General features: G+C 38.1%; 2 protein-coding genes across 4 annotated transcripts; both read right to left on the bottom strand.

Annotated features, from left to right (window-relative positions):
• Positions 1–105: 105 nt before the first annotated feature.
• LOC111780630 (AFG1-like ATPase) lies at positions 106–5,207 on the bottom strand. Of its 3 annotated transcripts, none has more exons than XM_023661081.1 (15): positions 4,969–5,207; positions 4,306–4,538; positions 4,126–4,205; positions 3,689–3,789; positions 3,444–3,566; positions 3,169–3,238; positions 2,512–2,598; positions 2,342–2,407; positions 2,154–2,246; positions 1,911–1,967; positions 1,696–1,824; positions 1,522–1,612; positions 1,212–1,300; positions 782–975; positions 106–461 (listed from the first exon to the last, which is right to left on the bottom strand). In XM_023661081.1, exons 2-15 carry the CDS (start codon positions 4,520–4,522, stop codon positions 356–358), a joined length of 1,503 nt encoding a protein of 500 aa, XP_023516849.1. In that variant the 5' UTR covers positions 4,523–4,538; positions 4,969–5,207; the 3' UTR covers positions 106–355. The 3 variants fall into 3 exon arrangements, with proteins under 3 accessions (XP_023516849.1, XP_023516851.1, XP_023516850.1); XM_023661083.1 differs by having other exon boundaries at positions 5,043–5,207; XM_023661082.1 differs by lacking the exon at positions 4,969–5,207 and having other exon boundaries at positions 4,306–4,954.
• Positions 5,208–7,847: 2,640 nt separating this feature from the next.
• On the bottom strand, positions 7,848–12,663 carry LOC111780117 (probable LRR receptor-like serine/threonine-protein kinase At2g23950). Its single transcript, XM_023660409.1, has 11 exons — positions 12,022–12,663; positions 11,803–11,935; positions 11,613–11,684; positions 11,190–11,333; positions 10,823–10,894; positions 10,607–10,666; positions 10,411–10,511; positions 10,176–10,307; positions 9,746–10,093; positions 8,783–9,162; positions 7,848–8,581 (listed from the first exon to the last, which is right to left on the bottom strand). Exons 1-11 carry the CDS (start codon positions 12,176–12,178, stop codon positions 8,192–8,194), a joined length of 1,989 nt encoding a protein of 662 aa, XP_023516177.1. The 5' UTR covers positions 12,179–12,663; the 3' UTR covers positions 7,848–8,191.
• Positions 12,664–16,880: the final 4,217 nt, after the last annotated feature.

Genomic DNA, 16,880 nt, shown 5'->3' with positions numbered 1-16,880 from the left:
ATGCCTCGATCTTCTTCAATAAGATAATGACATGTTCGTATGAGAAATTTTCAAATCTAACTCATGAGAAAGAAAAACATGTTCATATGATAATATTCAATCAAGTTGGTCGACAATTATCCTACATATACCAAACTTCATATTTACACAATTCCCCTTTATAATAAAATGTTCCAATTCTTCAATCTGCATCCTAATATGTGGGTAACACTCTTCTTAGTTTGTATAAAAAGAAAAGTTTCAATTTACATATCATTATTTCTCATCAGTAAATATATAATTTTAGCAATTTAAAATAGTGAAGTACAGTAACAAAAATGATATAAGCTTAATCGCGAAGATGCAGAAGCACAAATCATGATTGCAAAGCATCCTGGTTGTCATCTTCTTGCCATTTTCGCTTCTCTGCTACAAGTTGAGCATGTTGTTCCAGGTATTCTTTGCTGTTAATCTCTGTTAATCTGCAAAATCACATCAATATTAGCAGCTAAAATGAATACACATGTGGATACTAGAAAGAATTGTATATACACGCCATTGCCATAGGCGTTCTGTTCTCCCATCAACCATGTAATAATGACATGTTTCGAATAACTTTCTAAGTGCTTAAAAACATGGCGTAGAAATACTAAACCAAACTGTTAGCAGACAAGGGCTTCGAATCCAAATACTTCGAGGTGTTGTATGCTTGTTTTTCAAAAATAATTATAATGCAAATATTAAGCACAGTACGTCTACGTTTTACAAGCATCAGCCAAATATAATTAGTTAAGTGTCTTACCTGCTAATCGTACGGTCTTTGGCGAAACCCAATTCATTGTCAACACAGAGATCGGAAACATCATTTTTCTGCGACCGTGCCGAGGTTCTAGGCGCAATTTGTTGAGCATCAGAGATGGTTACAACCTTTTCAAAAAGTTCATGAGGACTTCCTTCGGCTGTACACAGTAATCTGGCTTTATTTTCATACATCACCTATCATCACACAAAGAATTCAATAAACCAAGTTGAATTTTTTCCATTCAAGGGGGCGGGTGGAGTTTGTCTTCCTGATAGCTAAACATGACGATTCTTTTTCCCCATTGCCCTATTTTCTGAAACTATTATGTCAAATCCTAACCCCTCTTTAATGAAGAGCATGCATTTTATGAGGTCAACCAATCATGAGAATAAGTTCTTATTGGTGTATCCAAATATGAAGTCATACGTACATCAACCAAAGTGACAAAGCGATATGCTGATGTTCTGTTGTGGAGTCCAAATATTGGGATACCTTCCAATGCCAGGGTGTGAAATTTTTCTGTACAAGGAAAAATCCAAGATGCAAGTTAGACTAAAAATTTGGCACAATAAAGTAAATGACAACACTTGGAATTTGACCATCTAAAGGAGTTCCAATCCAAAATATCTGTGCTAGTAAAAGTTGATAATTCCTGAAAGCCTAACATGCATTCTCTGTCAGCGATGCCTGCCTAATATTACTACCCATTTTGAACTCAAATGTCATCTTGAATGACTTACTAAACAACCCGAAGTAATCTGCAGCTCCTAGCGGTTTGTTACAGAGTTCCTCAAAAGGGAAGTATGCACATCCATTTGCTCCTGATGGAACCTAAAAGTATTTGAAATTGCTAAACAACAATATTGAAGGAAATATGTTACTCAGATCATTCTACAATGAAATTGGGTGCTTACTTGCAGAATCCTGCCCATCACTACCTCCACCTCGTGGGGGCGAGCTATACTTTTACCGATCAATTGTTGAAACTTCTGCTTAAGAAAGGTAGATGCGCCATTTCCAACAAAGTAGAAACCCCGCTCTGCCTGGAGTCAAGAGTAGGTATAAAGTACATTATCATTCAGAATTTCTTAATCAAATAGCTACTTTTGTATTGAATTAGAATCATTACCGAAGTCATTTTCCGATAGTCAGTTGCTGAACCAATTTCATGAGTCACACACCTTTCCTACATCATGAGACCTTCCAATTAAATGAGTGGAAAAGTCATGACAGATCGAGCTAAAATCAATTAAATTGGCACTAGATTCAAAGTACAATTGTTAGAATGGGTGGGTTAATTCAAGTGTGGCACTGACATTTGATATTGTTGAACTAAAAGATAAAACTGACGGGAATATTACTGTCCACATACCTTCAATGTGGAAATGAAGGGCAGGAAAAGATCTCTCTGTAATCCACCTTCATACAGTTTATCTGGAGCACGATTTGATGTTGCAACAAGGATCTACACTTCCCACAATCAGATACAAACAATCTCTAAGTTATCTGAAACAAAACATGATATCTTCTGCTGGTTGGAATTTAGAAGTAAATACTTACAACGCCATTGCTAAAAAGATGTCCAAACAGACGATTTAATATCAATGCATCAGCCACATCTGTCACCTATGGAAGACAGAAGACTAAGAAAATTTACTAATGTTACCAAAGTGCAGGGCCAAAAGATATCATATATAAACAAAAGAAAGGAAGTTGAATTGAAAGAGTACCATAAATTCATCTAGGCATAATAAAATTGCCTCATCTGAAATCTCTCCTGCAACGACTTCAAGTGGATCAGCAACACCCTTGTGCCGCTGTCAAAATATGCATTCAAGACAGGTGTTTATTTAGTATATTCACATTCCACACGATCAGGAAAACTATTGGTTTATCAACAGATAATATATGACACGTTAAAATTGATATGATTACCCTATACCAGAATACAGAGTCAGCAGAAAAGTAGATTAAACAGAAATTTATTTGGTTTCGAAGTTGTAAAACTCAGATATCTCAACAGCTCTAGTTTAAATGGTTTTTCCATCAGAAGTTACACAAACAAGGCATTTTGTTATAAGATGCACAAACTAAGCAATATGTCTCGACTGGGGGATCAAAAAAAGAAAAAAAAACAGGGAATTCTTAACTAGGAGATTTCAGAGAAAATAAGACCATTCCACTTCAACTACACATCATAATCTCTGTGCCAATTCTGGAGAGTTCTTTTTTTTTTTTTCTTTTTTTTGAGTTTAGCAATATGTGCAAGGGATTCAAACCTCTATCCTTTTGGTCGATGCTACAAATTTTATATCAATTGATCTAAACTCATGAAGATTTCATTAAAAGAAACATTCACTACTAATGAAGAAAATAGTAAGTCCCACCTGCAAACGACTATGAACGTTCAACATGAAGTCATGAAAATGGATCCTCTTTTTCCTCCAATTGCTGGGTCTATAAGGAGAAAAGTCTAAGATAAGAACGCAATAAGAGAAAACAGACAATGGATAGCATATGTGGAATAAACTAAATCCCAAAAAGAACTCATAATATTTGGTTATCATTTGAATTCGTGGAACCATTTGTCAACATAAAGGCAGGAAAGCAAATAAAAGGCTGGAGAAACACAAGAGTTGATTCTTGAATTCAACAAACTTACAACTGATCAAAAAACAAGTCCATTAACATAGTTTTTCCAGTGCCTACTCCTCCATAGAGATATAGACCTTTAACTGGAGAGTAGGATGACTGAGGAATGAAGCGAGACCACAACCACCTACTCCTGTTATAGACCAGAAAAAGAAGATTAATAAGAACAATCTAGTGCCAAATAAGAAACTAAAAGATTAAATCAGTTCGAATAATCCGACTACAAGCACTATAACTACATGATGAAAGAACTACCTTCCTGATTTTTCTGATACTGCATATCTATCCAACCGGCACGCTTCAGCTGAATTAACAAGTTCGTCATAGAGTCTCTGAAGTTCCCTCAGGGTGCCCACCTGGCAGGAGACTATGAGAATTAATTTCAACAGGTTCAAAACAAATGAATAGACATGTAATCTATCAACAAAAACATATTTTCAAATCAAAATCAAAATCAAATACCATTAATATTAAGCCACTAGTAGCGTTACAAAGATGTAGTGTTAAAATTATACCATTTTTATTTTTTTCCCCTTTGGGTTGATCAGCCATTTTGGTTCTCTAAAAAAAGCAGGCAGAGGGAGAAGGTAGAAATTTGAAAATAACCTTCCAAAAGCGAATTATCATGGACTGTTCCACTTTCAACCCTAAATATAAACGATGAAAATGCAGGGGGAACTGCTGGCCTTTACCTGACAGCTATCACCATCTACAAGCTCACCAGCAGCTATTCTTCGTTCATACTCGACGAGTGGCCCTGCCACGTTATAATCTGCAATTGAACCCCCAAAGTCCAAATTAAAAACAAAAGTATCCAGTTTCGCTCATAAAACTTAAATCTTAACGGAAAAGGACAGTGGGGAGAGAGATACCTCCATTACAAAGTTTAGCTGCGTCAACTGACAGAGCTCTTAAGTTCAAATATTTTGGGCTTCGGAATTTATCTGATTTGACAATAAAAAAGGACTCAGAATTGGTATGAACCAATTGCTTTTGCCTTTGCCCTCGTCGAAGAACATCCGTTTGATGGTATGTTTTTTGAGAAAAGGCTGATCGTAGATGACGAACATACCGATTTACGCCTCTCATTTTTTTTGACAGGACCCTGAAAGACCACAACCCAATAAACAGCCGTGCAAAAACGAAGAGAGGCACAGAGTGTTTCCAAAATCAAAGCCTTTTAACCACGAAGAATCCACAAAACTTGACAAGTCGAAGAAGAATATGCTTGCAAATTCGTGGATAAAACAGAAATTGAAGAATTCAGATCAATTAAGAGGCAGTAACCAAAACACGCCAATCACTATGCCAAAAGTAGACCAAACAGTAGAACAAACGGAAAAGGAATCACCATTTTAACTATAAAAAAAACGAAACGAAAGTACATATATCCACAGAATCAAATACAGAGATAAAGCTTTATTGGATAGATCTCAATTCATTGAAACCCCTTCCAAAAACATGCAGAACACAAATTGAAGCTTAAAACATATGAGGTGAGAAGAAAGCAGTTGCGTGTGGGCGTTAAGAAGAACCTGGATTCGGAAAAACCCGGAAATCTCGGCTCACCGTGAGATACAAACCAAAGGTTCAGGACAAGAATTGTAACCTTTAGCTGCGGGAAAAGGCTGAGGAATGCAAGCTTTAGCCCTTCAATGGCGATTCCGCGATGTAGCCTACAAATTTGCAGAAACCTGTAATCCACGCAGGATGAAACTCGGAGCTTACAAAAGTTTCATAGAAAGAAGAAGAGAGAGAAACAAAAACTCCAAGTTTCTATGAGGTTTTTACTTTTTTAGGTGATTTGGCCTTTTATATTACACGGGTAAAATCATGTTACTGTTTCTTTATTTAATTTTTTTACCATTTTTAATTAATTTATTTCTAAAAAATTTACAGTGCTTGGTAAAATGAGAATAATATTTTCATTTGTCTGTGACGGCCAAGCTGACACACGCCGACGTGGAGGCCCAATCACAATTCCGCTTCTGTCCCTCCCATTCTTTTCCTGCTCCGCCTTCATTAATTTATACCCAAAAGTAAATTCGAATAAAACCGAGGGTATATCCGACCAACTATAGTTATAGAGCATGGGTTGCAAGGTTGCTTAAAATTCGTAAAGAATAATTTTTTAAAAAAATAATAGTTTATTTGTAAGAAAAAGACACGTTGTTGGTTCGTGATGAGAAAGCCAAAAAGGCAACTTAATAAGTTTGGTGGGCATGCAATGCATTTGCATTCCTCGTTCGTGTCAGATACCAAATCGACCAATATCAAAGTCAAAACGAACAATATCTGTCAGCGATATGCTTGAATTATTACAAATGATATCAAAGTCAAAAATTGGTCAGTGTGCCATCCAGTACACTAGACCCATAAGAAGGTCGATGATATCATTTGTAACAATTTAAACCCACCACTAATAAATATTGTCCATTTTAGCCCATTTGTATCGTCATCAGTTTCACGATTTAAAAATTTTAATTAACGTAAATATAATTCAATTAATTAAGGTATATATATTTTTTATTAAAAAAAACAATAAATTAATAGATTAGAAGAAATGTCATATTAGAAAAATGCACATGGAGACTGACATTATATAAAGTAATCATATGATTATTATTCACAACTCCAAGTCTCCCACTAACATGGATCCAAAATGCTCTCTAAATTCAATAAATAAATAAATAAATAAATAAATAAATAAACAAATCAACATCCAAGGTAAGCATCGATAAGCCCACTTCAACTGTTCCGCACGTGCAGAATGGTCGGCTAATTGGGCCTCAATGGAATCATTCCCATTACTTTTTCTTTAAGGCCGGCCCAAATTCATTTATAATGGGCTTACTATTTGCTTATTGGGCTTGACAAATCAATGATGGAGTTGAGCCCACTGGGCTGGTCCATGAATTGAGTATTAAAAATGGGCCTTCTTTATTAGTAAGATCAGTGGTGATATTTCATTTACTTCCCGTCTTTCGACTTGCCCAAAATGTTAATGGCGGCTGTTCATGGGGAGCGCGGTCTGTTACTGCTCGTATTTGGAAGCTCTATTATCACAAGTTCTGTCAGCTGAAAAGTTATGGTATAATACTGTTTATGTATTTTGATCTTCGACGATTTGTTTTTTTGTTTTCAAATATATTTGCATGCCACTTCCATTCGTCCTCTACATTTTGCTTATGTCGGTCTGCTTTTTTATCGATATTTGAGATTTGATGCAATGTTTGGCAGCATTGAGTGGAACTGTCGATATGTGATGTAATTGCAGTGCCTGATTTTTGTGATATGTTTTTTGGTTGTATTTGGATCACGCCTTTGATTGCATTGAGGAGTTTCTGTCTTTAGATTTAGAGGCAGACGCTTTTACAGTACTTCGTAGATATAGCTTCTGCACTCTCCTCCTTGTTTGTGGGCTTATGCTTTTTCTTAAGGTTAAGATGATCTATATGATGGGAGGACTTCAAGTTAAGGGACATGTGATTTGACTTAGTTATGCTCAAGCTGGTTGTGAGTTGGTCGGTTGTGTCTACTGTATGTAACCGTCCAAGCTCACCACCAGCAGATATTGTTTTCTTTGAGCTTTCATTTTCAGACTTCCCTTCAAAAAATTTAAAATGTGTCCGTTAAGGAGAAATTGCTATAATCTTATAAGGAATGCTTCCGTCTCCTCTCCAACCAACGTGAAATCTCTCAATCCACCTCTCTCGAGGGTCCAGCGTTTTCGTTGGAATACCGCCTGGTGTCTGACTCTTTAGCTCATTACGTATCGCCGTTAGCCTCACGTTTTAAAATGCGTCTGTTAGGGAGATGTTTCTACATACTTATAAGGAATGCTTCGTTTCCCTCTCCAACCAATATGGGATCTCACAATGTATGTATTGCTCCTTGGCTCGAAAATGGTCTCATCGGCCGCCATTAGGAGGCCCTGGTGGATGGTGGATCTGTGGGCTTCAGACTACACCCATGACAGTGACATAAAAAACATGGCTTATCTAAGTTCCTTACAAGAAGGATAACATAGGTTTCTGTATCCATATACATAGATAGTTAGAAAGATTAGGACAGAGAAAGAAAATAACTTTATCGAGTTCATGGAGGGTTCAAGATGACGAGACCTTGCCGACAGTTTCCTTCCCAGAAGAAACGTACGTCGGTCAAAGTTGAATAAGACCCCTTTTCTTTAGTATTTTACAGTCACAGATTCTCAGAAGTGGCGGTAGTGTGGATAGACAGCCAGTAGAAGGCATTGGAAACGATAAAAGAAGAAACTGAAAAGAGGAACGCGTTACCCTGTGAAGAATTGACCTCTCAGAGCTCAGAACTCATAACATCGACCCCACTCATTCATCCACCCCCCACAAAAATTTACAGAACAGCTCTGGCTAATGCCATGAAACCAAATCCATTTCTAACAATTAGAAGAAGATAGTCAAATTCATTCATTTAAATAGTCTTACTCTGTTCTGTTTATCTAAGCCTCTCCCCCTATACAAGCTTTGCCTTTTCTTTCCTTCCCTTCTACTGTTATAATAAAATGCACCATTTCAAGAAGACCAAGCGGATATCATATATTTACATGTCCAAACCCAGAATATTGACAAAGAAAAAAAGATTGCAAAAAAAGGGTACACGAAGTTTATGAAACCAACATTGAAACCCATCTTTTCCCCATGACGATTAGTTGATTACGGGCTTTGTAAAGAATTGAAGCAATGAATTATAACCTTCCCTTTTCTCTGAGTTTCACTACTATCTTGGACCGGAGAGTTCCATGGCATAGGAGTCTAAAGATCGCTCCTCGTCGTCGTCGTCCAATGTCAAACTTAACATGCTTGAATGATCATTGCCATTACTCTTCAATGCATTTGTGGGATTGTATGAACTTTTGCAGCTGTTCCGTGAATGAAAGAGGTTGACATTTAAGTCATTATGGGTGTGGGAAGCAGCCCATTTCTCAACAAGGCCATCCCCTTCAAGCATTCGGACCACCTCCGACATCTTGGGACGGTGAGCAGGTAAATACTGAGTGCAAAGAAGAGCCACTTGTAACATTTCCCCAACTTCAATCTGATCATAGTTGTTGCCAAGCTCTCTGTCCACAAGCAATTCCACTTTCTTTTCCTGTTGTATCTTTTTCACCTAACACAAGAGCTTTCCCTTTCAATCCCATCCGTGTGGAACAATAGCCAAATTAAACATCGTAATGGAATATTTTCCATGCTCCATTACCAGTAGGAAATCATTATAGTATCAAAAGCAGCAACCATAGATAGCTTCAATCATTGATAAAGTTAAATTAGCTAAGCTAGCTTTTAGATTATAGTTAAGAGTAAGACTTACCCACTCAAGCATGGCGCCTTTTTGGTTAGTTGTTTTCCCATGTTCATGAGCTCGCATTCCAGTAATTAGCTCTATCAAAAGAATGCCAAACCCAAACACATCTGTCTTCTCAGAAGATTGGCCAGTTGAAAGATACTCCGGAGCGATGTGCCCAACAGTGCCACGAACAGCAGTGGTCACATGAGAGTCAGCATGGTCGAGAAGCTTTGCAAGTCCAAAATCACCAACTACGGCTTCGCAGTAGTCATCTAGAAGCACATTGGCGGCCTTCACATCTCTATGGATTATCTTAGGATCACATTGCTCGTGGAGGTACAGCAGACCCCTGGCTGCTCCAATTGCTATTCTCTTCCTCGTGTTCCAGTCCAAGGCTGGTTTTCCTGTATTATTCAAATGTGCATGTTACTGTTTTTCCGAGATGAGGATATTGTCCATAAGATATTATCCCAAACGAGCATCTTTCTTCGTTAAGGGCAGTTTAAACATTTGTAGGCACTGTCCAACAAAGCATAGCATATTTTCAAGTTAAAAGGATTTTTCAGGTTCATCAAGAAAGTGGTATCTTTTGTTTGGTGATATCTTGTTCCTCAACTTGATAGTTCTTTCTATATATTCAGTAGGGAGAGCAAAAAATAAAGTTGACCCAGAAAGTGGTCTTGAAATTTTCTCGATAGAGATGTTTGAGTTGGAGAAAATGATATTGTCGTTTGGCTATGTCCAAAGAGAAACTACTTTGGTTAAAGAAAAAGGTAAATACACAGTCAACCTTATCCTAAGGATGGTTACATTCTGCAAAGATTCAGATTTTGTAATGACCCACTCATTACTTGTGGGGGCCATCAAGACCAAACTATGCCAGAAAATGCAGTATATTCACAAGAGAGATGAAGTTGTTTTCCTTTTCCCCCCCTAAGCCATGTATTAACAGTGAAAGTAATCGCAGCAAAGTAAACAGAGACAAACCTCTGAGCCTGGAAGCTACACTGCCATTTGACATGTATGGGTACACCAAGAGCCTCTCGTGAGAAGTGGCACAATAACCAATTAAGCGAAGCAAATTGCGATGAACTGCAAGGCTAATCATCTCCAATTCTGTGCGGAACTGGGACTCTCCAGTAGTACCCGTTATATCTTTTAGCCGTTTGACTGCCACCATAGTCCCATCTCCTAGCTTTCCCTTGTACACATTACCAAAGCCTCCAGCCCCAAGTATATTTTTGGAACTAAAATGGTCTGTTGCTAACTGGAGTTCCTTGAAAGTGAAGTTTCTGAGGTTGCCTAAGCGCACAAGGCCAACTTCTTGATTGTGTACTACAAAATTCAAGTTCTATTTTAAGGATCTGCTTATAGAAAATTTAAGGAGTCTATAAAATTGAGGCTTGATAACACTGACCATTGAAGTCTAGGATGGTTTTAGTCTTCTGAGTTTTTCTGCGCCACAGAATTCCAAGTGCTAGGATTATCAGAAACGCACAGCTGAGGCTGACCCCAAGTGCCACTGCAATTCTTTTGGACCTGAGTCTTCCTAATGATCATGAATTAAGAGAACATAAAAGTCCCGTCACGAGCCGCACCCAAGAAGTAAACAGTATTTGGTTTTGAAAGGGAGAATAAGTAACAACAGTTACCAGGGGACGATTCTAGAGAGAAAGAAAGAGGAACAGCGTTGGCTGAGCCAGAGCAACCTTCATTAGGACTATTTCCACATATCATTGGATTTCCCACCACACTGGAGTATCAACAGAAACCAAAACTGAAATTAGAACAGATTATTCATCGAAGAGTAGACGGGGAGAGATAGAGAGGCGTCGATGTGAGTCATACTTGAATGTTCTGGCTGGAAACACAGGCACTGGTCCACTGAGATTGTTGAAAGACAAATCCCTGCAAGATCCAAGTAATAATATAAACAGAACCCCAGATTCAAATATTGAAAACAAATGTTTGAACTTCAGAAAAGCCATGAAGAGAAGGCAGGATTCTTATGGCCAAGACAAAGAAGACAGGCGAATGAAAACAAACAAAATAATGAATACTCACAAGAAAGCAAGCTGGGGAATTTTGGCCAAAGACGAGGGAAAAGGCCCGGACAAGCTATTATTGTTCACCCTCCTACTCATTATAAGACAAAATATCAAAGTGCAAGTTATTTTCATCAATAAGAGAAAGAAGCAATAAGACAGGCTCGAAACTTATGCTTCAAATATGTGATATCCAAGAAAATTGGAAAATAAGGAAGCAGGGAAGAACTTCACAAAGTCCACCTTCAAAAATTAACATTTCATAAAAGTCGTACATCGAAAATGATGAAATCGCTGTAGAGAGTGAAAATTCAGAGATTTTTTCCTCCATGATTTCCAAGAAACCAAACAGAAAGTATAGGAGGGAAAATATTTTGAACACTTACAGATAGCGTAGACCATTCAGCTGAGCAAAAGATGCTGGTATTGGGCCCGAGAACCGATTGTTAGAGAGATCTAGTGTTTGCAGCAACGGGAGAGCTCCAAGTTCAATGGGAATTGGACCGGAAATGTTGTTGTTCTGCAGCAGCCTTCGAAGTTGGACAAGAAATAACAGTCAGAAGACAAAACGAAACATGGAAAATCCATGGTGAGCTATGTTTTTGGAGTAGTTATCATATTCTTCCAGTTAACCTGATTTTGTTGGGATAACATCACAGATGGGAAAGATACAAAAAAACAGAACTCTTAGTTATGATTTTCGATTAAACAGGGCAAAGAAAATCACAGAAGATTTCGATTTGCTTCCTTTAAGAACAGAGCTTAAACGACAAGACGACTTCGGTGTGTTTTCAACTAGGATCTCTTACACTTGGCGAAGATTAGTGAGGTTCCCAATCGCTCCAGACAAGCTTCCAGAAAGAGACTGGCTCGGAGCTCCCCTGTCAAAACAAAACCCAGAAGTTGAACGCTTCAGTTCTTATTTCCCCCTCTGGGAAATCAAGTCCTTAGACCTGAACACTTCTCAAAACTGGAAGAAAAAAAAAAAAAAATACTCACAGTCCTATAACGAGGTTCTCAGGGGAGCAGGTGATCATTGCCCAGCTACAAGGGTCCACCGAGTCCTCATCCCAATTGCTGAGCACGCCGTGCGGATCATTCAATGCCGTCTTCAAATTGATCAGAGCTTGCACTGCAGAAAAGGAATAAGCCCCAAGGGACAGAGACATAAACTAGGAAACTCTCAGAATGGAAATTAATTGTTAAGTTTTTTTTTACCTTCAGGGTTCCGAGGTTCATAAGAAAGGCAGAGAAAGGCAGAAGAGAGAATGATCAAACAGAAGAGTTTAGGAACCATGGCTGCGAAGAAATGCAGAAAAAAGAAAAAGCAGCAGCAGACCATATTGCCTGAAGAGCGTGAAAATGCAAAAGCCATTTGAATGCATCCACTCTCTTTTTTCTATGTCTCCCTACAACAATTACACACCTCTCTCATTCGCTCTTTTTTCATTTCTCTGGGTTCTCCCTTTTCAGTCACCCACTGCACGCCCCACAACCCATATTACTCGCTCACTCACACTAACCTTACCAAAAGCTCAAAAAGAATACAATACGGAGTGAAAGACAGGGGCGGGAAGGAGAGAGAAACAAACTCCTTTTTGTATCTTTTTATGTAGGTAGAGAGAGAAAGAAGAGATGCGTATCAGTTGGGTGATACGAGTTGTCAGTGCAGAATTTGAGAGAGATTGTACTGGTTTGGCCGGACGAACAAAATACAATCTTTATTATGCTTGTTTCAGGGTAATGCATGGTGAGGGAGAGGGCGAGCCTCCATTTTTTATTCAGAACCAACGCTCAAAAACGCCACCCCTGTTGCTTCCTCCCATTTCAAACACTCCACTAATTGAGCTTCTGGATTCATGCACTTCTTCTCCAGTTTTTACTTTCAGTACAATTTTTATGATGCCCTTTTTCATCACGTTGCAATTGTTATTTCCCTACATTATTNTTTTTTTTTTTTTTTTTTTTTTTGTTGGTCTCTTTACAGATTTTTAGTTACATTTCTAAATAGAATTGAGGCATGTGGGGCTGCGTGTATTATCATAACAAAACGACATTATTGAAGGGATTTGATTATCAGTTGACTTTTTTACTTCATAATTTTCATTAATATACCATTTGGTCCTAGATTAGAGTATTAGAGTAGGGCTATCGAGATAACTCATGCATTCTAGCAGGAAAAAGTTGTGAAGGATTTGAGAGTTTCATTATTAATTATCATAATACTCTAATCTAATCTAGACTAGAATCAACACAATTCATTCAAACTTGGAAGTAGGCATCTTGGGTTGGGGCGTCGAAAAGAAAGGTAAAGGGTAAAGGGTAAAGGGTAAAGGGTAATGCAATAATTAGAATGCAAAAGCAGAGAATATAATGATATTTAAAGAAGACCAAGAAGAAGAAGGATTTAGAAACACTTTCCAATTACCAACGCCGGAAAAAGGCTGCAATCACCAAAAATATTCTATTTCTTTTTCTTTTTTTTTAAATATATTTATGGCATACCTTCTTCTCCACCATACACTTGATTATTTGAATGCCATCCCTTTTCTGTTTTTCAACATAACTTAAAAAGGCAAGTAGTTCGCTCTAGCAGCCTAGAGATTAGAAGGATGAATCGAACATTTAGGCCGACCCCTAAGGATTAACCAAAACTCAAAAGGTCATAGAGGAGTCGGTTAAGGCCTAGTTGGCTGAATCACGCGCATCATCTTCTTTTATTTTGTCGCTATTTTAAGAATTCTAGCAAGGTTGTCAAAAAACCTCGTCCAAGAATATGTTGAAAAAGACGTATACAATACATACTACTTTAAACATCATAGGCAGTTCCGACTTAATTTGAGCTAAATTCTGTATCAAACAAACACGAAGCTGACTTTAGGTGGGTGTTTTTAGAAAATGAATACAGGAGATTAGTTTGGATATTGGATTTTTTTTTTGATAGAGAAAAGAAAGAAAGAAATTGTGGAAGACAAAACAATGATAGGAAATGAAAGAAAAGAAAGGGGCTATAAATTGTAATGGGTCACATCAAGTCATTTCCTATGTTCTCACACTCCAACTGGCAAAGCGAACAAAGTGTCTGTGTCAACAACACCCTGGGGTTCGCTCTGCTGCTGCTGCCGCCGGTGGCTACTACTCCATAATTTCACACTCCCCTTCTGCCCAAGTTCCATGCCCTTGCCCTTGCCTTCTTCTAAGTAAGCATTGGAAAGCGCAGCGCAGCGCAGCGCACAACAACACTGTATACTACAAACTATTTCGAGGGTATAGTGCCTTTTGGGGGACCAAAACATCTCACTCCAACCCAACCCAACCCAACCCATATTAATTGGATTGGTGCTTGGGGGAATGGGAGTGACCATAATCTTTGCTTGGATTGCGTTTATTTGTGTGTTTGGTGCGGTTGGAATTGATGCTTCCACGTTTGGTCGCTTTTCTTTGAATTTCTTTTTCTAAAGTTGCGAACACAAAAGCCAGCATTAGCGCTACATTACATAATTTCATTTCTTTTATTTTTTATTTTTTATTTTTTATTTTTCTCTTCTCCCACACAAAGTTAGAGAGAGATAAAGTTAAAGTGACGCACCCGTGCCTTACCCTTGCTCAGCTTTTGGGCCCGCAATATCTGCCTACTATACTACTTTTTGCTTCTTATTTAATTATTATTATTATTATTATTATAATTTACAAAAAAAAAAAAAAAAACAATTACCAAAGGATATTACATGATAATTGTGCCATTAACTATTATTATTTTAACTACTGGTTGGGCTCGCCATTCAGACCAAATATAGCGGCTTAGTGGGCCATATTCAGGCCCATTGTTTTTAAATGTGGAGACTGGGCCAAGCCCATGAAATGGGAGACCTCCCTGAATCCAATCGGGATTCTCAATTTAATTCGAAATATAATTCCATTTTCGATTCTCTCTCATATATGTTAAAACTAAATAAGGATAAAATCACACGTTTTGATACTACATAAGTAGTAAAAACAATTAAAGTAAATTATATAAATAACATTGAAAATAAAACTATGTTAAATTGCAAGTTTAGTCTTCAAACGTTCATATACTTAACAACTCTTTAAATTTTTAAATTTTTGTTTGAACATCAAATTTATTCGACATAAAATAAATAATGCGAGGAATTTTCGAAAAAGAAAAAAAGAAAAAAAAAAAGGTTGAGAATATGACGACCCACCAATGACAATGGGATTATGGCCAATACTTGGGGAAATGCCAAAAAAGAAAAAGGAAAATTCGAGAAAAGGCACGAAGAGGGCGTCGCAGGTGACACCCAACTGATAAGACACTTCCATGGTGGACGCACTCAATGCCTCATCATCCTCATCATCATCATGCAATCTTCAACTTCCCCCTTTTTCCTAAAGAAATGTTATAAACTACATCTCCATTTAAGCTTATTACAATTTCTTCAACCCCTTATTTTCTTCATTTTTTGATGCACAATTTCAATATGATTGGTCAAATCCACACACTTTTCTCGAGGAAACATCATTAATCTATGCAGCAGACAGCGGCAGGCACAGAGAGGCAGCCCCAATTTTCTGACATTTTCGTTCTTTTCAAATGGTTATAGAACAGTAAGAGAAGAGAAGACAAGGAAGTCATTGAAGTGGCTGCACTAATTTAATCACATTCATCAAAATTAAATTAAGAAACCCTGAAACAACCTATTTGGTACCGCTACAAAGAGAGGAGTGAAGAACAAGAAAATCCCGACCTATTTCTTGGGAAAATTTACACAACTATTCCTTGTATCAACAACATAAGAATAATTATTCTTTCCAAATGTGTTTCTAGAGAGTTCAAATTTCATAAATAAAAACCAGAGATTGAGCCGTCTCCGCCAATACCACCACCGCTAATGATCTGATCTGATCTGATCTTTCACACCAAATTTCTACCTTAACAAAACCCCATTACCTTCTTCATCGCCATTCTCTATGGAATGAAACTCCCACTCTTCCTCCGCCCCGGACGCAACCTTCAGCTCCGCCGCGGCCCTGAATGCTGCAGAGATGCGCATATGAGGCATGGGTGAAACAGGGTCTTCATGAAAACGGAAAAAGGAGGCAACTTTATGGGTTGGTGGGTTCATATTGGAGAAACAAACCAAAAACACGAAAAAGGGAACGTGGGTGTGGCCGGATTTGTACTCTTCTTCTTCTTCTTCTTCTTCTTCTTCTAATGGCCCCCTTATACTGAGGGGGGTTTGTGAGTTTCCACCATTGTAAAGAGAGAAGCAAGGAAATTGGGGAAACAATGGTTAAAAAAGAAGAGTGTGTTAAGAAGAAGCGAAGAAGGAGTAAAAGGAATGGGTAAGATTATGGTGGATGAGAGTGTTTTGTGTCTGTCCAAATATAAGGAAGCCAAGTAACTATCTATCTGTCTGAACACAAGGGAAAGTTTTTTGTGTGTAAGAAAATTGTACGGTTTGAAGAAAGAGGTGTTCGAGGGAGTGAGGGAGTGAGTGAGTGAGAGGGTAATGGCAATGGTAATGACAGTATTTATGCCCAAAAGAAACACCCTTCTCCTATTTTTCCCTTCTGCGTTTGCTTTCGCATCAGAAGAGCCAGGTTAGCTAGATTTGCGCAAGCACCATATGTTATTTACCATTTCCATGCCTACCCTTGTTGGGAGGGAGAAACCACGGTTGAACCCAAGAAGAAGCATTTAAATTGGGAAGCAAAAACTTGGAGTTCAAAAGGGAAAAGGGAAAAGTAGTGAATTTGATGAAAGAAGCAGGAAGCAGCAAGGCCGAGGATTAATATCAAGACATGGAGACCGACACCAAAACCCTACAAACAAAGCAACAGAGAAGCGAAGAGAGGACACAGTTGAGTGAAGGAAGTGTAGAGTAGAGTCTTTAAAAGCTTGGCTACCACCTAAACAACACAGCCCCCATTTTATTTAGTAGTCTAAGCAACAAAGTTGGTGTGAATGTGGAGTCTAATGAAAATGATTGAAAAGGAGTGAAGAGGTAAGGTTTTATCCTTTAGGTGCTTTCTATGAGAAACCACCCACCCCACATTCTTCGACTTTCCCCCCC

This window comes from Cucurbita pepo, chromosome LG18, assembly GCF_002806865.2.
Source record: "Cucurbita pepo subsp. pepo cultivar mu-cu-16 chromosome LG18, ASM280686v2, whole genome shotgun sequence".
In the NCBI taxonomy this organism is placed as follows: Eukaryota; Viridiplantae; Streptophyta; class Magnoliopsida; order Cucurbitales; family Cucurbitaceae; genus Cucurbita; species Cucurbita pepo.
Note: the sequence above shows the minus strand (reverse complement) of the source record. Positions and strands in the feature narration are given on the sequence as shown.

Coding starts and splice junctions, on each gene's coding strand:
- LOC111780117 (XM_023660409.1), bottom strand. CDS start 12,178: ATGGCTTTTGCATTTTCACGCTCTTCAGGCAATATGGTCTGCTGCTGC. Junction 10,094..10,175: donor AACCATCCTAGACTTCAATG/GTCAGTGTTATC, acceptor TGAATTTTGTAG/TACACAATCAAGAAGTTGGC. Junction 9,163..9,745: donor TGTAGCTTCCAGGCTCAGAG/GTTTGTCTCTGT, acceptor TGAATAATACAG/GAAAACCAGCCTTGGACTGG.
- LOC111780630 (XM_023661081.1), bottom strand. CDS start 4,522: ATGAGAGGCGTAAATCGGTATGTTCGTCATCTACGATCAGCCTTTTCT. Junction 4,206..4,305: donor AGCTAAACTTTGTAATGGAG/GTATCTCTCTCC, acceptor GTTCAATTGCAG/ATTATAACGTGGCAGGGCCA. Junction 3,567..3,688: donor GTATCAGAAAAATCAGGAAG/GTAGTTCTTTCA, acceptor GGTCTATAACAG/GAGTAGGTGGTTGTGGTCTC.